The sequence below is a fragment of the Odocoileus virginianus genome, chromosome 6 (genome assembly GCF_023699985.2).
Source record: "Odocoileus virginianus isolate 20LAN1187 ecotype Illinois chromosome 6, Ovbor_1.2, whole genome shotgun sequence".
Taxonomy (NCBI): Eukaryota; Metazoa; Chordata; class Mammalia; order Artiodactyla; family Cervidae; genus Odocoileus; species Odocoileus virginianus.
Window position 1 is genome coordinate 6768127 of NC_069679.1, and position 23517 is coordinate 6791643.

The 23517-nt window shown below is 45.6% G+C and overlaps 1 protein-coding gene and 1 long non-coding RNA gene across 4 annotated transcripts in view; one reads left to right on the forward strand and one right to left on the reverse strand.

Annotated features, from left to right (window-relative positions):
- MAP2K1 (mitogen-activated protein kinase kinase 1) overlaps window positions 1-23517 on the forward strand; it is a 76759-nt gene that overhangs the window by 42665 nt on the left and 10577 nt on the right. The window contains exons 4-5 of the mRNA XM_020876854.2: window positions 5592-5669; window positions 6232-6283. Coding sequence (XP_020732513.1) covers window positions 5592-5669; window positions 6232-6283 — 130 coding nt within the window. The remainder of the gene's footprint in view (window positions 1-5591; window positions 5670-6231; window positions 6284-23517) is intronic.
- LOC139035554 (uncharacterized) lies at window positions 11291-20072 on the reverse strand. 3 transcript variants are annotated; one of them, XR_011488146.1, is made up of 4 exons: window positions 19813-20072; window positions 18309-18411; window positions 14085-17923; window positions 11291-12287 (listed from the first exon to the last, which is right to left on the reverse strand). It is a non-coding gene; the product is annotated as an uncharacterized lncRNA (long non-coding RNA). The 3 variants fall into 3 exon arrangements; XR_011488145.1 differs by having other exon boundaries at window positions 14085-14405; window positions 16249-17923; window positions 18309-20072; XR_011488144.1 differs by having other exon boundaries at window positions 18309-20072.

Below are 23517 nucleotides of genomic sequence, written 5' to 3' on the forward strand. Positions count from 1 at the left end.
GCAGTGGAGGTTCTTGAAAACTAGAAGGGTGAGAGGGTGGAGGTGATGGTGATCAACCAGTGGTAAAACAGGAAAGGCCTGAGCAACCTTTTTCCCTCTTGCATCTTGCTAAAATAACAGAAAACGGGTGGTGGCCTGCTTTGGCACAATGGTAACTAGCTTTCGCATCTTCTACCACTTGTTGAGTCCTTTTCATGTTATGTGACTTATTAATCATACCAGCCCTGTCATATGACATGGATTGATCCCCACCCCTACCCCAAGCTGGCAGATGGAGAGAGTAAGGCTTTGAGAGGTTTAGTAATTGTCTAAGTTTTATAACCAGTAAGTGTTAGAGCTGAACTCTAACTGATGTCACTAACCAGATCAGTCTTCTTTAAATTTCATATTGTCTCCATTACGCCATGTAAGTCATGTACTCGCTCAGGATTTTCTCATCTCTGCAGAAAAATGTTTGGACTGGTCCTTTTCTAGGGACCCCTCCCCATGCTAACCTTTTGTGTTTCCGTGGTTTTGGCCCTCATAGCCAGTCAGTTCACTACATTAGTTAATCATTATGGAATCAGCTTCGCAAGCATGTATTTTAGTGCCCATTAGTGCAAAGTGCCACGTGAGCTGCTGCAGGGATGGGGACAGTGAGAGCAGTGTCTCAGTGAGGGTGTCACTGTGGACATGAGGGCTCTTTGAGCAGCAGATGTGTGTCATCTCATGCCTGCTGTCTTCTTAACCATCAGAAATTCTTTCCTGAGTAACCTCCAACCCCTTTGTTAAAGGGTAGCACAGAACTGGAGGTTATTCTTCCTTTAGTAGAGAAGCCAGGAGGTTGTTTGTAGGTTTGAGCATGGTTGAACCCCAGGGTGCTTGCTTCAGAGGTTAGGATCAGGCCCTAAACATTGATAGTCAGTGGCCTCTTCACTTATCCAGATCCTGCTGGAACCTTTTTCTATTGGCCACATGTGGCATCTTGCCACATAGAGTTCAGTCTTTCTGTTTGTCTTAAATTGACCTGTATTGGGACTTCTTCATACTGGAACCCTTCTTTCTTCAGTCTGGATTCAGAGATACTGATCACAGCCTCGTGCTCCTTGCCCATGTTCAGCCTTTCCCTCCCAGAGGAGGAGGTGACACAGGATGTCATGGGGGTTGGTACCTATTCTCTTAGCCCATTTCTAGTAGCCGCAGGTCAGTTGTTTTCCCCCATGGATTTGGCTCTCTGGGAAGAGTGAGATCCTCTCACTTAAGTCCTCAAAACAGAAGGTGTCTCTGGAATTACCTGAGGAGGTAATTACCTGGGGAAGCTGAGCCTGGGAAACTAGCTGTCACAGGCTGGAATGGCCAAAAGCTTTCTGGGGCCAAGTACAGTGTAGGACACCTATTAGGTGATATGTGTTGACTGACAGATGAGGGAGGCCAGGATTGGGGTGTGGGGTGGAGCATGGTCAGGCCTGGGGCTCAAGAGTTAGGGCCTCCTATTTTTGGGGATACCTAGGCCCAGCTGAAACTGCCTCAGTGCCTCAGTGCCTAGTGGAGAGGCTCAGAGCTGCCAGGGACGGGACCCTGGAAAGAAGCAGTTGTGGCCTGAAGTCTAAGCAGCCATGCCCCAAGGGTAGCTTTCTGCTCTCGGCTGGGCACTCTCACCCCTTCCTTGGTGTCTGCACAGGCCTCCTGCAGAAGAGCTCCTGCACTGGCTGCTTTGCCAGGACAGTTTTCTAATGGCTGGCTGCCGCTTCTCTTTAGGGATTTCTGCTTTGTCTCAGCTTCCCCATTTAAAGGCGCTGTCGTGTAGAGCTCTGTTCATTAGCTGTGTCCCACCTTCCCAGGCTCTCTGGCCCTCTCTGTATCACAGTCTTTGCATGATGTCCTTTGTCACTGGCATTTCCCCCAACACTTTATTATAAAAAATTTCAGAAGCACAGAAAGTTGCAGGAATTCTGTAATGTACACTCTAAACCCACCACCTCAATTCTGCCATTAACATCTTACCGTGTTTGCTTTTATCACACCTGTCCACTTATATATTGCTCAGATAGTTTATTGGGATGTACTTTAAATTTGTCATCAGTGTGCATTGAGCCCTATCTTCTTAATGTACTTGGCTGGGGGCTGACCTTTTCTAGAAAAAAGCTGTGTTTGTAGTGCCCAGTCTGGATTTTGAGACCCAAGGGTTACCTGGATGCTGCCTGATCAGAATAGGAATGTTCTTATCTTTGGGGCAGTAGACTCCTGCTCAGGGGTAGCTGAACAACCAGAGAGCTGGGAATTCAGGGTTGATGTTTTGAGCTCTTTTTTTTTTTTCCATAAAGCATTTGTCTCTTCTATAGAAAACCGTCACAAAAGCACCACTGACTTAGTTAATAATCAGCTTCTAAAAATAAGCCCAGTTTTTAGCAGCTCTAGTCAGCGAAGGCAGGTCCTTGGCAACTGTGCAGTAGAATTGAGAGGTTGGGAGGTGAGTTGCAGGCAGCACTGGGTGAGCCTGACGGTGGTTCATGCCTCTTAAATCCTGCTCCTCCCATTGCTCAAACTGCTTGTAGCGTAGAAGGAGGCTAAAGGGAGGAGAGCCAGCATTTCTTCCTTGTTACCAGAAATGTTTTCTATACCAAGGTACTTCACTGGGCTGCCCTCTGACCTGGAAGTGGAACCTGAGAGCCTTTTCTGCCTTGTTTGCATCACAGATTTGGGCAGAGTTGCTCTGTTCCCTAGCTTCAAGTATACAGTCTTCCCTAATAATTAGGCAAAGTCGTTCAAACAAAGGGTCTGAAATCACATTCAGTTGAAAGCAAAATAGAAATAGCCAGAAACTTTGTGCACCGGAGTCCCTGTGCCTGTCAGTAAGGGAAATTGAGAGGTGCTGTGGCCTTTCTTGGAGCCTGCTGACTTGGGTGTGTTTACCTGGGCTGTGGTGCTGGCCTGATTTGGCCACCAGGGGTCTGTGGCTTTGTGAAGGCAGCCAGGCTCAAAGGATGACTCAGGCACCCGACTGGGTCACAGCCAGGGTAGGGCTTTCCCGAGGGCTCTTGGAAAATGTGTGTTTACAGAGAAGTTCTCTTGGGCTCTAGATTAATAATTCCCATCTCATAGCACATTTGAATTTTAGGTTGAATTTTGAAATCCTCCCCTGTGCTCCTCAGTTGTCTGGCCCATCGTTAGGTAGTTGTGCTTGGGAGTTTGCTATGATGAGAAGTCTGATGTATTCAGGGCAGTTAGTATGCATATGAGTACACCCCTGCACACCTGTGCTATCTTCTTTTTTCACTAACATCCATGATTCATAGTTGATCTATGATAGAAAGTCATTGGTCCAAACTGTCCTTTCTATAAGCATAGAATTTTAAGTTGATAATCTGTGTTTAGCATTATTTTAGGTGACTTTTAAAAATGATTTTTATTTACTTACTTTTTAGTTTTGGCTGCACTGGGTCTTCATTGCTAAGCATGGGCTCATTCTAGTTATGCTGTGTGGGTTTCTCATTGCAGTGGCTTCTCTTATTGCAGAACATAGGCTGTAGGGCATGTGGGCTTTAGTCGTTGTATTCAGGTTTAGTTGCCCTGCAGCATGTGGTGTCTTAGTTCCCTGACCAGGGATCAAACCCATGTCCCCTGCATTAGCAGGCAGATTCTTAACCACTAGACCACCAGGGAGGTCCCTAGGTAACATTTTTCAAGAGCTCTGTATCCCTGAACGAGTCTTACTTATTTTCTCACTTCCTTTAGAAAGAAAGCAGTGTTGTAGCTTCCTAACAGATTTTGCACAAACTGGATGCTCAGTAAATATCTGTTAATTGATTTATAGGTTTAATTCTCCACTTTCATAAATGAGGTCAGTTTTTTTTTTTTTTTTTACTTTTAAAAGGTAAAACATTTATTGTAGAAAATGTGTAAGTCATAGAAAAGCACAGAGAAGAAACTATCGCACAACAGAAATCCCTGATAATCTTACTATATAGACTGGAACATTTTGGTAACATTTTTGATATTCTGGTTTTGTGTGAGTATAGGCACACTTCACTTTAGTTTTATAAAAATGAGATTATGCTGTGTCCTTCCTTTGTTTATTACATCATGCATTGCTCTCCAACCTTCTGTTTCGTGGCTGCATCGTAGAGGCTGGGTGGTATTGGAAGCAGGATCTCTGTGGGAATGTCTCTCTACTTATCCTACCCAGATCTCACCCTCCTCAAAGGCTCGGGTTCCGTGTCACTCTTGCTGTGAACCCTTCTGTTGGCCACTTTGTCCAGGGATTGCTTCCTCCTCTGAATACCTGTAGTAATGTCTTTTCTCTTCATTTAACTGTTTGTTCCCTGCCCTGTTTTAGAGGAAGGTTTAAGGGGCCTTGCCACTTTATGAGTGTGTTCTGTCTTCCCAGCCGAAGGGTATTATTTCCTGTCCTTATAGTTTTTTCATTTGTAGTTCCTCACATCTCTATGCCTTGCGCAGAGATGATTAATAGATGATAGTTGATGATGGTAGCTGCCCAGGGTAGACAGGATAGTTTAGAAAATCAGTCTTGAGTTTGTAGGAATCATCTCTACTTCTGGGGTGATTTTATATTGTGACTGATAATTGGCTGCATCCCAGGAGTACTAAGCAATTTAATGTTTCTCTGCTTATGATCTTGTTGAAATAACCTGTTCTTGGGAGTTCCCTGGTGATCCAGTGGTTAGGATTCCGCTCTTCTACCCTATTCTTTTCTCCTCTTGCTCCTCTCCTTTTACAGGTATGGAAATCATACTCATTCTTTGAGTAAGATTTCAGCTCAAATGCTATCTTCTGAGTGAAGTCAGAATTCTCCCTTCTTCTCTGGGTGTGTGCAGCACTTTTACTATATACATTTATTCTGTTTCATTGTGTTTTGTGGAGTGGTATATATCTCCTACTAGTTTATAAATTTATTGAGGACAAGAGCTATGTCTTTTTTGTATCTTTTTCCTCCACAGAACCTCAAACAGTGCATGGTGCTTTGTAGGATTTGTGGAATGAATAATTACTTTCTATGATATTTTTCTTTGGATTTTGTGAAGTATAATTTGTTAGGATGATACCAAATGCAAGTTGTGACTTACATAATGATGACAGAATGGCAAACATTTATTAAGAACTTACCATGGGCCAAATATTGTTCCAAGGGCTTTGGATGTATGAGCTTGTTTAATACTTACAATAGTTCTATGAGTATTATAGTAGCCTTGTATAATTATTATCATTCCCATTATACAAGTTGAGTAACTTGGTCAGTGTCCACTAGATAGTAAGTGTCAGAGTTGGGAATGCAAATTTGAATAGTTTGTGTTTAGAGCACTCCTAGCCACTACTCTGTTCTGTCATTTCAGTAGAGTGAACCACTGAATTAGTAATTTCTGACCATTAAATTAGTAATTTATGGGATGGTTATTCATAAGATTTGAGTTATTAATCATTTGCTAGCCCTCACAATGTTATATTCACATCTTATTTGATATCTGGGGCACACCAAAGGGTACCTTCTGGAAAGATTTGTCATGTGTGAGATTTATTTTGCTGCTGAAGTTTAACACTTGAAAGGATAGTTAGAAACGCTGTCACTAAATGGGCTCTGGTATTCTTGTTCTTAGGATGGGGGTTCCTTGGATCAAGTTCTGAAGAAAGCTGGAAGAATTCCTGAACAAATTTTAGGAAAAGTTAGCATTGCTGTGAGTATATAGAGAAGCTTTTCTTCCAAGTTCTCTCATTGATAAATAGGAAAGGGACAAGGAGGAAGGTGGGAAGTTGACAGAGGGAAGTTTTCTAAGAAAAGTTAGGTTTTTCACTAGAATTTTCTCTTATCTGGATTCTAGATACAATACCGTCTCCCCTTCACTAAAACTAGCAAAGTAACTTTCTGTATGTTAAAATCTATCTTGAAAAATAGGACGGGGTATCCAAAGGAATTTTCATTCTTGGCATCAGAAAACCTCTTTTTAGATTGAAGATTAAGAAATGAATTCAGGCAAAGTGTTCTTTTAAATGTAAATTATCTAAACTTGCAATTACCAATTTTGCTTAAAAATCATTTGCTATATACTATGTAAAAAGATGGTTTCTTAATAAGACAGATGAAAAAAGTCAAACAAAAGAGAGAAGAAAAATAAGGGAAGAAGGCAAATTTGTGGTGATAGATGAAGTATTTTCTAGATAATTTTAAAATAGAAAGGTTGAGTATTTTCTAAACACCAGGATTTCAGTTTCCATCTTTTTACATTTCTTCTCACCTAGGTAATAAAAGGCCTGACATATCTGAGGGAGAAGCACAAGATTATGCACAGAGGTAAGAAATTATTTGCTAATTGTGATGTTTTGGATTTTAGCTGAAATCTAAAAGTTGTTGCATCCTCTTTTATGTTTTGTTTTGGTATAAAAGTCGTTTGCTGGTATTTTTTATTTTTACTATGACTCTTTGTTTAGTTTGATGTGGAGCAGTAAGAACCACCCTCTTTTTGCTATGTGGCATGCCTGTATATTATACCAGTATACATATGGCACCATATTAAAAAGCAGAGACATTATTTTGCCAACAAAAAGTCCATCTAGTCAAGGCTATGGTTTTTCCAGTAGTCATGTATGGATAGGAGAGTTGAACTATAAAGAAAGCTGAGTGCCGAAGAACTGATGCTTTTGAACTATGGTGCTGGAGAAGACTCTTGAGAGTCGCTTGAACTGCAAGGAGATCCAACCAGTCCGTCCTAAAGGAAATCAGTCCTGAATATTCATTGGAAGGACTGATGCTGAAACTGAAACTCCAATACTTTGGCCACCTGATGTTAAGAACTGACTCATTGGACAAGACCCTGATGCTGGGAAGGACTGAAGGCGGGAGGAGAAGGGGACGACAGAAGATGGGATGGGTTGGATGGCATCACTGACTCGAGGGACATGAGTTTGAGGAGGCTCCAGGTGTTGATGATGGACAGGGAGGCCTGGTGTGCTGCAGTCCATGGGGTCACAAAGAGTCGGACATGACTGAGCAACTGAACTGAGCTGATGCCGGTTACCTGAGACTCTGAAAGCCATAGTCCCCCAGTATGCACAGACCAGATCCCCAGCTGGAATTAGGTACCCAGCCCTCAGTGTCCTAGGCTGCCCACTGGACTAGACTGTGCATAGGCCCAAAGCCATAACTGACTGGATATGAGTTTGACTATAAAAGAAACTCTGGGTTTTATAAAAGTATACATACACTTATCATATAACTGTACTATTCTTAGATATTCAAGATAAATGAAAACGTGTATATAGACTCATATGCAAATATTTAAAGCAGCTATATTCATAGTAGAAATAACTATCAAGAGATAAGCAAGTTACAGTATATCCATACAGTAGAATGTTATTCAGCAATAAAAAGAACAGACTCTTGACACACATAGTTTTTAAAAACTTTATTTTTGCCCGCTCTAGGTCTTCATTGCTGTGTGGGGACTTCCTTTAGTTATGGGGAGTAGGGCTGCTCTTCACTGCTGTGCATGGGCCTCTCACTGTGGTGGTGTCTCTTGCAGAGGAGCATAGGCTGTAGGTCTGTAGGCTCAGGAGTTGTGGCACACAGGCTCAGCAGCCCCGAGGAATGTGGAATCCTCCTGGACTAGGGATCAAACGCATGTCCCCTGTACTGGCAGGCAGATTCTTACTTTTTATCTTATCTTCTTCTTATTTCACTGTACCACCAGAGAAATCTGACACGTGTAGTTTTGATGACTATCAAAAACACTTAATGTTAGATGGAAGAAGCCTGACACAAAATAGTACAGACTATTTCCATGTATGTAAAATTATAGAGAAAAAAACACAGGTCTTTAGGGACAGAAAGTAGATCTGTGGTTGCCTGAGGGCTTACGGAGAGATTAACTTCAGTGAGGCCTGAGGAAGCTCTCTAGGGGTGATGAAGTGTTTATATCTAGATTGTGGTGGTAGATATGTGGGTATATGCATTTATCAAAAGTTAAACTTTCCGATAAAGTGGTTGCATTTTATAGTATATGTGTGTGTGCTAAGTCTGTTCAGTTGTGTCTGACACTGTGATCCTGTGGACTGTAGCTTGCCCGGTTTCTTTGTTAATGGGATTCTCCAGGCAAGAATACTAGGGTGGGTTGCCATATCTTCCACCAGGGGATCTTCCCAACCCAGGGATCAAACCCACATCTCTTCTGTCTCCTGCATTAGCAGGCAAGTTCCTTACCACTGGTGCCACCTAGGAAGCACTTAGTAGTATATAAAGCCCTTTATATCTCAATGAAATTTATTTTTTAAAAAAAGATAAAGAAGCCGGAGGAAAGACAAATGGAAAACATAGTTCTGTGGTCATGTCCCTTTAGCTACAACATGCCTTAGCACAGGTCTGGGAAGGGATGGCAGAGGAAGAGAGGAGTGGACTGGTGGGATTTACTGCCCAGCTTACGAATCATTCTGTATTCCCAGTGTTAGTCAGTTGTGTCCAACTCTTAGTGACCCCATGGACTGTAGCCTGCCAGGCTCCTCTGTCCATGGAATTCTCCAGGTAAGAATACTGGAGTGGGTTGCCATTTCCTTCTCCAGGGGATCTTCCTGACCCAGAGATTGAACCTGGGTTTCCTGCATTGCAGGCAGACTCTTTACCATCTGAGCCACTAGGGAAGCTCTGTGTACTATCATACATTCTAAATTTTAGAATAGGTGTTTTTTTTAATTAAAATTTTAAATTGTAAAATATATATAACATAAAATTGATCATTTTTACCATCTCAAAATGTACAGTTCAAGTAGAATAAAAAAAGAAAATGTACAATTCAGTGATCTATTAAGTACATTTACATTGTTATGCAACCACCACCGTCAGTATTCTTAAGATGTCAGATTTGCTTTAATGGATCTGTAATTTCAAAGACATCCCATTAAAAATCCCAGTAGCATTTGTAGAGTTGATAAATTGTATCTAAAATTTAAATGTAAATGCAAAGGACCTAGAATAGCCAAAACAACCTTAAAAAGGTAAAACATAGTTGGGAGACTAAGACTACTGGACTTTAAGGTTTATTATAAAGCTACAGTAACCAGTAGAGTGTTTGTATTGGTGTGAAGCTAAGCATAATAGATCAAATAGAGTGAAGAGTTCAGAAACAGACGCACACATATATAGTCAGTTGAGTTTTGACAAAGATTCCAAAGTAGTTCAGTAGAGGAAGAAGAATTTTTTCAGCAAATGATGCTGAACAATTGGATATCCATATGCACAAAAATGAACGTCTGTCGATTCCTCACACCATACACAATAAATAGCTCTCAGTGGATCACAGGTCTAACTGTATGGGTTAACAGTCTAAAACTTCTTAAAGAAGACACAGAAGACTTTTAGTGACCTCTGTTTTAGCAGAGAGTTTTAAAATGGGACACAGGTGCTTCCCTGGTTGTCCAGTGGTTAAGAGTCCATGTACCAGTGCAGGGGACACGAGTTCAACCCCTGGTCTGGGAAGAGCCCACAAGCCACTGGGAAACCAAGGCATGCCCCACAACTCCTGAGCCTTCGTGCTGCAAGAACTGAAGCCCGTGCGCCTAGGGCCTGTGCTCCGGAGCAAGAGAAGCCTCCACGGTGAGAAGCCCGAGAACCCCAGCAAAAAGCAGCCCGTGCCCATCGCAGTTAGAGAAAGCCCATACACAGCAGCGGAGACCCAGCATGGCCAAAGATGAATGAATGGATGAATATGAGAAAATGGGACACAGAAAGCACAGACTGTAAAGCAAAAATCAATAAATTGAGCTTCATCTAAATTAATAACATTTGTTTTTCAAAAGATGCTGTGACAAAAATGAAAAGGCAAGCCACAGACTAAGAGAAAAAATGGGCAAAATATGTATCCATCAAAGGACTTCATTGAGAATATTTAAAGAGCTCTTAAAACCTAATAAAAAGATAAACAATGCAATTTTTAAAAATTGGGTAGGGTCTTCCCTGTGTTCCAGTGGCTAAGACTCTGCACTCTCAATGCAAACCCCAGGTTCAATCCCTAGTCAGGAAACTGGATCCCCCATGTCACATCTAAGACCTGGCACAGCCAAATAAGTAAATAAAATAAGTATTTTAAAAATGGGTAAAAGATTTGAAGAGTCACTTTACAAAAGAAGGAAGATATGTGAATGGCAAATAAGCAAATGAGAAGATATTCAACATCATTAGTCATGAAGGAAATGTAAGTTACAGCCACAACGAGTTACTGCTACACACCGACTAGAATGTCTATAGAGACTAAATATATGTTATTTAGGATGTGGAGCAATTGGAACTCTCAGTCACTGCTGATAGGAATCTGAAATGGTACAGTTTATCAGTGTTTTAAAATGTTAAGCATGCATCTATGATACATTCAACCATTTCATTCCTAGGATTTTCCCTAAAGAAAAAAAGAAAGCATAGGTTCAATAAGGCCCTTGTACCTGAATGTTCATAGTAGTTTTATTTGTAATAGCCAAAAGTAGAGACAACCCAAATGTCCATCAGCAGTTGAATGCGTAAACAGATTGTGGTATATCCATACAATAGTATACTGCTTAGCAATAAAAAGAATAAACCATAGAAAAGATCAGCAGTATGGAAGAATCTTAAAAGAGTGGTGCTAAGTGAGAGAGTCAGACAAAAAGCTTTGTTACATGCTGTGTGAATCTGTTACATAATTCTAGAAATTGCAGACTAATCTGTAGTGACAAAATATGCATCAGTGCTTGCCTGGAGAATGAAGGAAGGGGTGGAAGGGAAGAATTACAAAGGAGTGTGAGGAAATTGGGGGTGGTGGTGGTAATAGATGTGTTTATAATCATGATTGTGGGCATGGTCATATATATAGTCATCAAGTAATACACTTTAACTATCAATATATGGAGCTTATTATATGAAAATTATATTCCAACTGGGACTTCCCTTTTGGTCCAGTGGCTAAAACTTCATGCTCCCAATGCAGGGGGCCCAGGTTTGATCCCCAGTCAGGGAACTAGATCCCACATGCCACAACTGAAGATCCCGCATGCCACAACTAAATAAATAAGTAATTTTTGTTTTAAAAAAGGGTAAAATTATATATCAGTAAAGCTGTAAAAAAGAAAAAAAAAATAGTCAAGTTGCTGAAAACTATCTCTTTATCAAGAGAGATATAAAGAGAGATTCTTAAATGCAGCCAGAGAAAGGGACAATTACTTTGGAAACAGTTTGCTAGTTTTTTTTTAAAAGTTAAATCATACAACCCATTTACTTCATTTCTCAGTATTGACCTAAGAAAAATGAAAATGTTTATTTGTACAGAGACTTGGCCACACATGTTCATAAGCATCTTTATTAAAGATAGTACCAAACTAGAAACAACCAAAATATTTATCACCAGATGAGCAAGTAAACAAACTCTGATATACTCAAACAATGGAAGACAGCTCAACAATAAAAGCGAGCAAATTGTTGATATGCACAACTTGGACAAATCTCACAAACATTGTGATGAGTGAAAGGAGCCTTATAGAAAAGAGTCCATACTGCATGGTTCTACTAGGACAGTCAGAATTAATCCATGGTAACACAGGTTGCCTGAGGGTCTACGGGGCTTGAGTGAGGGTGAACTTCAAAGGGGCGCGACAGAAAGTGACGCTGGGCCCGGAGCCCACGTCTCCTGTTTTTAGTGCAGTCGTTAGTCTAGTCCTGGTGTCCTCTGTCACGTGCTTCCGTGTGCCATGCTCTGTGTTGTTGGAGGAGTGCTCACTCTATTTCCCTTCCGAAGAGAGGAGGGTTTCAGCTTGTTCCCGGAATAACCAGCTTGCTTTCCCCTTCCTCCCGGTGCTGCCCTCACTTTCCCAGCAATTTCTTTTCTGGCTCCACCATTTATTGCTTTTTGGCATAGAGAGCTGCCTCGTGAGCCAGGCGGGATTCCGGACAGATGTCTTCACCGAGAGCTCACTCCTTGCCCAGCCGACAAGGAGCAGTCACTAGAAGGACTTCTGCTCCGGTGAGCAGAGTGTGTGGGCGGGCAGCCAGGCCTGGCCGCTCTGCTTTGACTCATGCTGTTTCTGGGGCTTGTCCAGAAAGACTCCTGAAAGAATTCACTGTAAGGCCTGGCCTGGAAGTGGTCCTTCTCTTGCACAACTTGATTCCTTATCAAGAAGCACGACCAGTGGACGGTTGCTGGAAACTGACTTGGAGTGAGAATGAGAGTCTCCCTGCTTCTGTCTTTAGGCTTTCTCACTGCTAGTAAGTTCAGTGAGCTCCGCTTCTGCTTTCATATATTCTTCTGCACTGAAATTTAAACTCCATCTCTTCTCATTCTATCCTTGAGGTAAAATGGGGAAGAATAAAAAGGCTTTACATTTGTCTCACATTAAGAAAAAATTCTTTATTATTATTTTTTTTTAATCTCTGGTGTAATTTTTTTTCTTTTTAAGAAAACTTTTGGCTTTACCACTAGTGCACCTGGGAAGCCCCCAAAAAGTGTAGACAGGCCTTCAAAAAACTGAATCCCCAGACTGTGTTGGGGTGGGGACCAGGAAGGACTGCTCTGGTTTGGGAGGCTGGGTCACTCAGGCAGAATAGCAGCAGCCTGAGTCTGCGGCTCCCACAGGGTGGCTGCTGTGGGCCAGTTGGCCCATCTTAGTCTCACCAGGGGTAGGCTGCGAGCTCAGTCACCTCCCAGAGGGGCCCACCGTCACTGCCTCTGAAGCATACACTGCCACAACAATCATGCAGGTATCAAGCGGCCCTCCCTTCCTACTGAATGTGGGGTATGGGTTGGCACATTCATGTGCAAAGGTGACAGGATTTCTTCTTTTTTTTTTTGGCCACACCACGTAGCATGTGGGATCTTAGTTCCCTGACCAGGGATTGAACCCTCTCCCTGGGCAGTAAAAGCACAGAGCATTGAGCACTGGACTGCCAGGGAAGTCCTCAACAGGAATTTAAAGTTGAAAGTGATTTCTAGGTGTGTCTTACTCTAAGGAAAAACAAATGTAGAAAAGAAACTTATAGCATAAGTTGTTCTGGGGGCACTTTTGCTTTTTAAAACATAGACTGGAAGATTTTTCTAATATAGTTTCTCACAGAATCTTCAGGAAGGCAAACAAAAATTTTATCACTTTGATTCAGACTTCTTTTTTAGGGGGTGGGAGTATGCTAGTGATACAAACTTAGGCATACCAGCGCTTCCAAATTGCTTTTTAAGTGAGAGGAAGTATAGTAATGGTGTTTGGGTGAACAACTGTTTTCACCTACTGTTTAGGTCCTGCTTTTGCAGCTAGGTAGTGGCCTCTTGAAAGTTTCCATTTTCTTTCTCAGAGTGGGTGAGTGTGTCCTGGACCTCGTGAGCTGCACTGCTCTGGGTGTGCCTGGGGCTGGCTTTCCTGTGTTTCTGGATGGGAACCTAGTGATCAGCAGATGCTCACCTTCATTCTTGAAGTGCTTGGTTTCTGCCATCGTGGAATGGGACTTCTTAGGTAGGACAAGTATAACCGATATTCCCTGAGTCTGAAGTCCTGGCCAGCTGTCTGGATTTCATCCACAGTGAAGTGGCCCACTATGATTTGTCTGGGTGTTGTGCAGACATTGTATTCTGTTTCCCTGAGTGTTCAAAGGGAGCAGCAGTCTGTGTGATTCGGCCTGGTGTGTGTGGTTTATGGGTTGTTGATCAGGAGGTGGGGATTAGATCTGTGGTTCCTCTGGGAGTCTACCTTTTCTCTGAACTCTTTGGGTGACAGTCTTGTATAGGTGCACGCACACATTCCTCCATGTTTACTTGTCCTTGTAGGCACTTATGCCATCCAGGAAGAGTAATTTGTATTGTAAAATATTCATTGAACACCTACCAATGCAAGGGACTTGGTGAATCACTGAGGAGGGCAGAAAGTTGGCTTGTAAATGACTTGTGTCCTCTGGGAGCTGAGAGTCTAACAGGGGGAAGAGACATATCTGTAAGTGATTCCAATGGGTGGTGGAACACAGCCAGTGCCATTGGTTTGTGCATGAATCACCCCACCACCAACTGTCAGATAGAACCTGATGTGATGTAATTAGTCGGGATTCTTTGACTGTATTAGAAACCTAACTCAGGATTATTTAATCAGAAGAGGGAACTTACTGGCTTGTGTTACCAGGAGGTCTGAAGGCAGGGATGAGTGTGGAGTTGAAATGATAGTCTCAGGACTTTGGTGGCCGCTTGGCTTTCCTCCTCCTCCTGTGGTCGGGCTTCCTCTTCAGTCAGGTTTGCATCACGGGGGCAGCGGGGACCTCATGGCCCAACACTTCTAGTCTCTTTGTGCGCCATGTCCCTGAGAAAGCACTGCCTCATCTCCTCAGCATTTAGGTCAGTGCACCCCAGCAGGAACACACTCTGTTTTGGGGGAACATATCCCAAATGAAAAAGAGGAGTTCTGTAACTAGAAGATGGGAGGAACAGATTCTGAAAGCAAAAAAAGGGTGAAAAGAGTTGTTCCACTGTAAATAATATTAAGCATTGGGTCAGCAAGACAGAAAACTGCTAACACAGGATCAAAACAATAATTAAGCATTGAAGGCAGGGGTGGGCAGATTGGCAGCTCACAGCCTGCTCCCTGTTTTTGTGTGGCCTGCAAACTAAGATTTGTTTTTCAGAATTTTGTGACACGTGATCATTGTGTGAAATTCAAATCTCAGTGTCCATGAAGACACTTTGCTGGAACACAGCCCGGCATACGTGTCGTCTGTGGCTGCTTTTGTATTGTGATGGCAGAGCTGAAGAGCTGCTTGTGAAAGAGATTGTGTGGCCCTCGAAGCCTTAAAATATTTGCTCTCTGGTCCTTTGACAGTAAAAGCTTCCCGATCACTGAGTCAAGGGGAAGAAGAATCCCCTAGCCAAGGAAGCTTTAGAATTGAAGCACGGAAGTCAGCTGTAAGATGGTTAAGTTCTTCATTGAAAACAGGGTGTATGATGTGGGGAGGAGACCCTAGGGCTCTGAGAGGGGTTAGTTAACTCCACTGGCTTCTGTGTAGCCTTTCTACTTAGGGTGGCAGGAAGTCAGAGGTCCAGTTCATCCAAAGCTGACCCAAGTGGTTAGCCTAAGAGTTAAGGGGTGTGTGTGGGGGGTGGGGAGCTCAGATATAGCTGTGCTTCATGCCATTGAAAGCAATGACTTGCATCACCAGCCCATCAAACTGCTCAGCCCCCTCTCATTGTCAATATCTTGTTCTGATTAAGACCCTGAAGAAAGACGATAGGATTTAGACCAATGCAGAGTTCATGCAGTGGAGCCCGTGAGTAGTGTCTCCCTTGGAGTTGCTGCCGATGAAGATCAATAAATGCTGGTAACAGAGTTAAATTAAGCCTCAGCTGGGTTTTCTCTTCCTTCTGTCAGATGGAGCAGCATGTAACCTGCCTGAACTTTATACCCAGTGGCTGGGGCTTAGATTTTTGAGGGAATGCCCAGCCAGACTGTGATTGGAGTGAGCTGTGAGGTTCTCTGCAGAGCATTAGAGTCGCTTATACCTGGGGTCCCTCCTGCTCAGAGTCCCCTCCCAGAGAGTTCCTTATTGCCCGGGATAAAGCGTTCTGTGGAAACACTGAGCTCTCGGGTCAGGATGAGATGTCAGCATTCTACGGAGACTGAGAGTGTTTTTGGATCCTAGTCCTGGGGACAGCGGAGAGTCTCCAAGTTACCTCAAGGGACCCCAGCAGCAGCCTCTGGAGGAACAGGGTTCTCATAGCCCTCAGGATTTTAGCCTCTGAAGTCCTCCTCTCACTTCAGTCAGACTTGCTGTTGGCACCGATAGTCAAGATTTTAAGTGGCCCAAGTTTGTTTGTTGTTTTACAAGCTGTTGGTGGCAGATTCACATATAACGGGTTTCTGAGTGGCTGCTTCTGTGACCCCTGCAAGGCGCTGTCCTCCCTGCCAGAGTTTTCCCGGCATCTCGCCAGGCTTCCCCGAGGCCCGTGAGGGTGGCCCTGCGGCTGTGCACAGCGCGGTGTCCTGAGCACAGTCCCCGTCCGCGTGTGGCAGGGGGATGCCATCAGAGCCTTAACCCGTGGGCGGCCCCTGGTGTCCGGGGGGCACCCTGGCTGTACCTCAGCTTCCTCTGCCCGCCAGGCTCATCCCCTGCCAGGTGGGACAGCCTCAAGGGGCAGTTAACTTACAGGAAGAACCGCTCCCTTTGGACTGTGTCTAGACCACCCCACCTTGCAGATGGAAAGAAACACAGTGGCTGATTAGTAGCTGGAATCCAGCATGTGGTCTCTGGCTCGAAATGTGAGTCACGTTCTCTAGAATTACCTCAGTGCTAGACCCACAGCAATGGATGATGTCTCCAGACGAGTTTGTTTCTTAGCATCTCAAGTGAGGCAGATGGGCCGTTGGAGGAGGAAAGTGCTTCCTCAGATCCCTTTAGGGAAGCATCGTGGAGGAGGTGGTATTTGGGCTGAGCTTGGAAACATGGGGAGAAGTTACGCAGGTGGCAGTGTTAGCACAAGGGATTCTAGGTAGGGAAACACATGAATCACGATGACACAGCGGCCGGGAAACACAGATAATGTCCTTGCAGGAAACAGCAAGTGGTTTAGAATATTTAGAACGAAGGATTCCTGGTGGTAGGTAGGTGGTGGGAGTTAAGTGAGAATTAGTTGAAGCAGTTGAGGAGGGTCTTCCCCGCCATGTGCAGGGACTGGATTTGGCAGTGGGGAGCCGAGGGGTGCTCCTGCACAGGGAAGGGAGGCGAGCTGTCCTCGGAGGAAGAGGCCCCTGGCTGCTGCAGCTTGGGTGACGGGGAGGGGAGTGAGGCCAGCGAGGAGCTGCCGCCATGGTTCTCGAGGGAAGAAGGTGGGTCTGCGTCACAGCAGGCATCGCGTGAAGGGCGAGAGGACACAGGGTGGGAGAGACGACCCTGGAAAGCCTCTGGGAGCAGAGGCCGGGTGCCGGTGTGGGTGGAGGGGGTGGGGGGCCACAGGAAGGAAGCCCCTAGCTTTGCCCCTGGGCCTTCCCTAAGGCAGGGAGTGGAGGGGACCCCAAGGCTGGGCCTGTTCCAGGCTGAGAGGCGATCCTGGCAGAGCTGTGTCCTGCTCCTTCTCATGTCATAAAGGCTCATTTCTAAGGGACGCCTAGGGCCACGGTCCTGCCAGTCTCCTCAGGAGCAGATGACTTCCTGAGGAGGTCTTGTGGGCCCAGGAGAGCTGGTCTGACTTGGAAGTTTGGTGACCAGAGAAGGGGTAGCTTGTATTAACCAGTACCTTAGCAAGGTGGAACCCACCTTGCTCACCATGCCCAACGCTACAGTGACAATGTAGAATCTAGTGGAGACTCTCAGCTAGAGGGTGGGAACCAACATTAGGCTTAATAACACCAAGTTAACTACAAACAAACGGGGTGGTATTTTCTTTTTCCACCAAGAAAAAGTTTTGGTTGAAACAAGGCTGGCAGTGAGTAGATAATTGTTGAAGTTGATGTTGGTGCTTCATACTCTATTTTTGTGAATGTCTGGATGTTTAAGAGGAAAAAATTGGAAAGAAGGAGGCAAAAATACTAACGTGACAAGTGACATACATGGTAAGAGCTTCAGGGAGAAGGGAGCCTTGTAGGTGTGCAGTGGTCAGGTGAGGCTTCCCAGGGGAGGTGGGAGCCTCTCAGGTAGGATTTCTTTTTTTTTCACACGCAACAGAAACTGGGCTTCCCTGGTGGTCCGGCGGTTGAGAATCTGCCTACCAGTGTGTGGGACACGGGTTCAGTCCCTGGTCCAGGAGGATCCCGTGTCTGTGCAGCAGCCGGGCCTGTGCTCTAGAGCCTGGGTGCCACAGCTCTGGAGGCCAGGCAGTCTGGAGCCTGCGCTCCGCACCAGGAGAAGCCGCCTTGGTGCTAAGCTGACGCAGTGCGCCTGGAGAGTAGCCCCTGCCCGCCACAACTAGAGAAAGCCCGTGCACAGCAGCGAAGACCCAGCACAGCCAGCCAGTCAGCCAGCCTAAAAACAAAACAAACAGGTATTAGAAACCAACTTGAGTCAGTGTGAACAGAAGAGAGGACTTCCTGATAAGGCTCTGGGGGACTTTCCTGAGCTTTGGCAACAGCCCAGATGTTGCCAGTGCTCAGGAAGGGTTGGGACAGGGGTGGAAGACAAGTGGGATCCCGGGCAGCTTCTCTCCGCTCTTGGCTGCCCTGTCCTGCGTGCTCTGCAGCTTGGCTTTCTCTGCTGCTTTGTCCAGGGGCAGGAGGAGGGGCCCCCCACCCTGACCCAGCTCCTCCCACCTCCACCCCAGTAAGCATCAGATCTATTCAGACACAGCACAGGCCCAACCCGACCCTCTTAGCCCCACTGCCAAGTCCTTGAGTATCTGAGCAGAACTCACCTGGTGCAGATAGTCTGTGGCGCTCCCTGCTATAGGGAAGGGAGGTAATCAAGAGGACACTTGGGTCACCTTCTCCTTCCTCGCCTCCAACAAGCAAACGAGACTAGAAGGATGATAGATCACATAAATACAGAAAGCGTTTGGATAAGAGACCAGGCAGAGCAGACGATTCAGACAGAAACACTCAGGGCTCCTGGGGGCAGCATGGGTCCTCATGGCACTGACAGAGGGCGGGGAGGTGGGGCGGGCAGGGGCACAGGTAGGCGTCAGACTGAACAGGGCCTGACTGCTTATGCTGCTTGCGTTTTTTTCTCAAACAAGTGTTAGCTTTTATTCCCCACCCCCAAGCTTCAGACTTAGACGACAAATAACAAGCTTCAGAGCCATTGAAATCTAAATTCTGTTTCTCATATGTAGTTCCTCTTACTTATTGGGCCCTTAGTACCTGCCATCAAGTAGGAATTACTGCTCTCACCTGACAGCCAAGGAACCCGACTTCAGGAGGCTCACACAGCCTGTGCTGGTAGAGCTAGGATTCAAATCCAGATCTGCCTGACTCCAAAGCTGGTGCTCCCATTTCCACACCACAGTACATGCCTACTTACGGTAATTTTTGATGCCAGTTGATAGTAAGAGTCAGTGGATGTTAGGATTCTTGGTTGTTGGTAAACACAAATTAGCTCAAGCAGTAAAAGAGGTTATTTGTTTGTTTAGCTTAGCTAACCAAACCCCAGGAAGAGTAAGAATGTAGCCTGGCCTTAGGGAAGATTGTGTCTAGGGACTCATATTCCATTAGCTGTTATATTTCAGTTGAGATATGCAGTTGGTTCTCTATACCTGCATCCTTGGATTCAGCCAACCTACAGATGGGAAATATTTGGGGAAAAGTTCCAAAAAGCAAAATTTGATTTACATAGCATTTTCATTGTGTTTATAACTATTTACATTGTATTAAGTATTATAAGTAATCTAGAAGTGATTTAAAGTGTACAAGAGAATGTGTAATACTCCATCATATTATATAAGGGTCTTGAGCATCTGCAGATTTTGGTATCCATGGAGGTGGGGGTTGGGGTTGGGGTGGGGTGGTGTCCTGGAACCTGTTAATTCTCGCTTATTTGTTTCTCTTCCGAAGTTGGCTGTTTTCTCTCAGGCCAGCTGTCTCTACCACATGGGAACCATTGCCTCTGGCTTTAGTCTCATTATCGGAGAGGCAAGAGTTTTTCCCAGCCTCTGACAGAAAATCCCGAAGAACGCTCTAACTGAACTAACACTGGTCTTACCCAGACCTGCCGGGTCACCAGGAGGTTGGTGGCCCAGCCTGCATCAGGGCCCTGCCCTGTGGCCCGGACACAGAGGTCTGATGGTCAGTCTCCATCCGAAGCAGCTGGCTGGAGTCAGGGAGGCAGAGTTTGCCCAGAGTCAGTGTATGTGGTGGGGGAGGGTCCTTCTCAGGCGGTGACACTCGGAATGCCAGCCCCATTCAGTGTAGGTTTGTCCTTACCTGGCAAACACGCTGTCCTCGGTGTTCTCCTTCAGGGCCTGTCTCAGGCTAAGCGAGGAGTGACTGCGGAGTGACTTGGCTTCACGAGCGAATCCTGCTGACTGTGACCCAGGCATCAAGGGTGACGCCTTACTTGGGTGCAGCTGGGGTCCCCATGACTATGGTGATATCATTGGAAATTCTCTCCCGCTTCCCATTTAAAACCCAACAGATTTCCAGTCTAACTGTCTTTCCTTTTGGCATCCCCCCCCCTCCCCCCCCCGCTTTTTCCTCCTGCTGAGCAAAATTAGTTTTCAGCAGGTCAAACCAGGTTTTTAGCTGATTTCTCTTTCTTGAAATTCAGATGATAATGTCCAAGTAGCCAACATTATTTTCCTGTCCACCGGTGGTTGATTGACTTTGTGACAGATTGCATATCTGCTTGTCTTTGGAAGTCACTTAGTCTGGCAGGCGAAGTATACTGCTCTAAGTCAGGTTCTTGTTTTTTTTTTCCGGCTATGCCATGCGGCATGTGGGATCTTAATTTCCCAACCAGGGGTCAAACCTGCGCCCTCTGCATTGGAAGCATGGAGTCTTAACCACTAGACTGCCAGCGAAGTCCCTAAGGCAGGTTCTTTTAATGGGAAGGTTAGTCTGTGATCTTTAGCAAGGGGCTTCTACTTGAACCTTAATTTTCATATCTATAATATGGGGCTGCTCTGCCATATGTTATTATGGGGTCATTTGAAATGAGGGAATCCAGGATCCATAAACTCACGCCTTGACTATTCCCTTTCCCCCTTTTTCTTTCTCTCCCTCTCCCTTCTCTCCCTCTCTCTCTGGTTTAACCCCTTTACTTTCTGCTGAGGCTTATATTACTACCTGATTTCAGATTCTGACCATTTCTTGGAATGGCATGTGGTGATGAAAACCACATCATGGCCTAATGCGTCATCTTGTGTTAATTGTCAGCATTTGTGTGCCTTTTGGGTCAGGGATGAACACTGCATTTGCAGAGGGGCACACAAAGGTACAGAATTAAAGCAATTCAGAACTAATGAATCATGGGAGGGAAGTAAAAATTAAAATGCAGTTGCTGGACTTGCTTGCAAAACTCTTGAAAGCATAGAGATAAAAATAGCTTCTGGTTAGGACCTGGCACACATGCTCTGAAGGCTCACTGTTTGAACTCACTTGTTAACCAGGAGGCTTTAGTTCCCGCTGTCAGCATGTCTCCTGCAGTTAAACTTGCCCAGGAGGGTAATGAGCTGAAGCTGAGAAGGAAGTGCTTGCTCACTAACCCAGAATTATCATCTCTCACAATCAAATTTTAAGGATGTCAACCTACCCCAAGTCAGCTCCTATTCCCAGATAAAGCTTGTTATATTGGTTACCCCCTTGACAGGTAACTCCTGGACTTGGCCTCAGTGTTTCTTGTCTGTTCAGTTCAGTTGCTCAGTCGTGTCTGACTCTTTGCAACCCCATGAACCACAGCATGCCAGGCCTCCCTGTCCATCACCAACTCCTGGAGTTCACCCAAACCCATGTCCATTGAATCGGTGATGTCATCCAACCATCTCATCCTCTGTCGGCCCATTCTCCTCCTGCCCTCAATCTTTCCCAGCATCAGGGTCTTTTCCAATGAGTCAGCTCTTTGCATCAGGTGGCCAAAGTATTGAAGTTTCAGCTTTAGCATCAGTCCTTCCAGTGAATATTCAGGACTGATTTCCTTTAGGATGGACCGGTTGGATCTCTTTGCAGTCCAAGGGACTCTCAAGAGTCTTCTCTAACACCACAGTTCAAAAGCATCACTTCTTCGGCGCTCAGCTTTCTTTATAGTCCAACTCTCACATCCATACATGACCACTGGAAAAACCATAGCCGTGACTAGATGGACCTTTGTTGACAAAGTAATGTCTCTGCTTTTCAGTATGCTGTCTAGGTTGGTCATAACTTTCCTTCCAAGGAGTAAGCGTCTTTTAATTTCATGGCTGCAATGTGCACAGGGGTTAATAATGCTTACTTCACAGCATGGTTGTGAGGGTTAAAGATGACAGTGTATTTAAAAGGCTTGGCATAGTAGGTGTTCAATAAACCAGAGCTGTTGTGATGTCTTCCTACGTTGGCTGGCTTCTTATTTGTTGAATTCCGTCTCCTGTGGTGGTGGCAGCCTGGACAGGGACTGGTCCTTTCTATTCACAGCTCAGTGCAGGAACTTTATTAGTGTTTATAAAGAATAAACAAGTGAATTATTTAATCCACAGAGGGGTAGAAAATGCTCAGAAGTCAAGGTGAAGTCACGTGCTCATGGGGGAAAATCAAGAAGCTTTGAACAGTGGTTATTTCTGGTGCAGAAAATATCAGAAAAGAAAATTCTTTCTTCCACTTAGTTTTTTCATAACACCTTCTTATTCATTTATGAAGAAGAGGGGTTTATTCTTTTTCATTGTTGCAGAGGCTGGGCAGGATCTGGGTTTCAGACCTTAGCATCTTATAGGTTTCCTAGGGAAGCTTGTCAGCCTGGGAGCTTAGAGGCTAGTGGATACTACCTGTGAAATGCAGCATGGCCCATCACTTGCTGGGGCTCCTTCCAGCTTCACTCTCCTGATATTGGGGGGTCAGAAAGAGAACCCAAGGCCTGGAGAGGCCTGGGGAAGTAGAGAGGGACCACCTGGGCCTGTAACATGAATAGCGCTTGAGGCGGCTGCAGGGGAAGATGAGGGCAGAAGCCTGACTAAACCCCCCAGGGCTCCAGAGCAGGGCAGTATTCCATGTTGGGAAAGGCCCTCAAAAGCAGCAGACTTCTACCAGGTGAAGAAGTGAGAGGGCAGGTGGGAAAGGAGGATGTTTTAGGCGCGGGGATCAGTTAGGCAGGCGAGCCTGAGCCCAGGCGAGGTGGACATGGAGACGTGCTGCAGCAAGAAGTTGGAGAAGTGAACAGACAGTGGGCTTGGAAAGGCAGGCTGAGGGGCCTGGCCTGTGCTGTGAGGCAGCTGGGAGCCGCTGCAGGCTCTGCGCAGGGGCGGTCCCCCTGGAGGTGCCGGTCACTGTGTGAGACAGACAGCCTGGAAGAGGAAGCTGCCAGGGACGGAGCGGAGGAAGGAGCGGCGGGGGTTGTGGGAACCAAATGCAGGAGGCTGCTAGCGGGAGCAAACAGCCTCTGAGGCCTTATCTGACCTCTTTTCTGTCCTCAGAAAAGAGCCTGACATGCTGGGGTGCCGGGGAGGAGCATGTCCTGTCCTGGCAGCTCCAGCCACATGTGCTGGAGTGGATGTCTCCAGGCAGCTTCTTGTCAGGCATTCAGGGTCACCTTGAGGGGCCCTGTGTGTGCATTTGGCTTCCAGGATGAATGTGGTCCAGGCAGGGAGACACCCCGTCCCCCCATCTGCGTGGGTCTCTCAGCCTCCCAGGCAGTGTTCCCTGGGCTGAGTGGGGGAAGCAGGAGCTGACAGCCAGAGAGGGAGGAAAATGGCATTATATAAGTTTGCAAAAAAGGAGGCTGGCTTGCCATGTGAACAGAAAGCAGATACGAGGACAGCCACAGAGGCAGTGCAGCCTCTCCTGAGCAGCAGCGGTGGCCTGGGGAGTGGTGTCTGAGCAGCAGGGGCAAGTGAGGGAGCGGGTATCTGGAGCCAGGAACTGCCAGTCTTGGAGTGCAACCCGTGAAAGAATCCTTCGGTGTGATCCTGTCACGTGTGCGCTCTTTAAATGCCCACAGTTCATTCG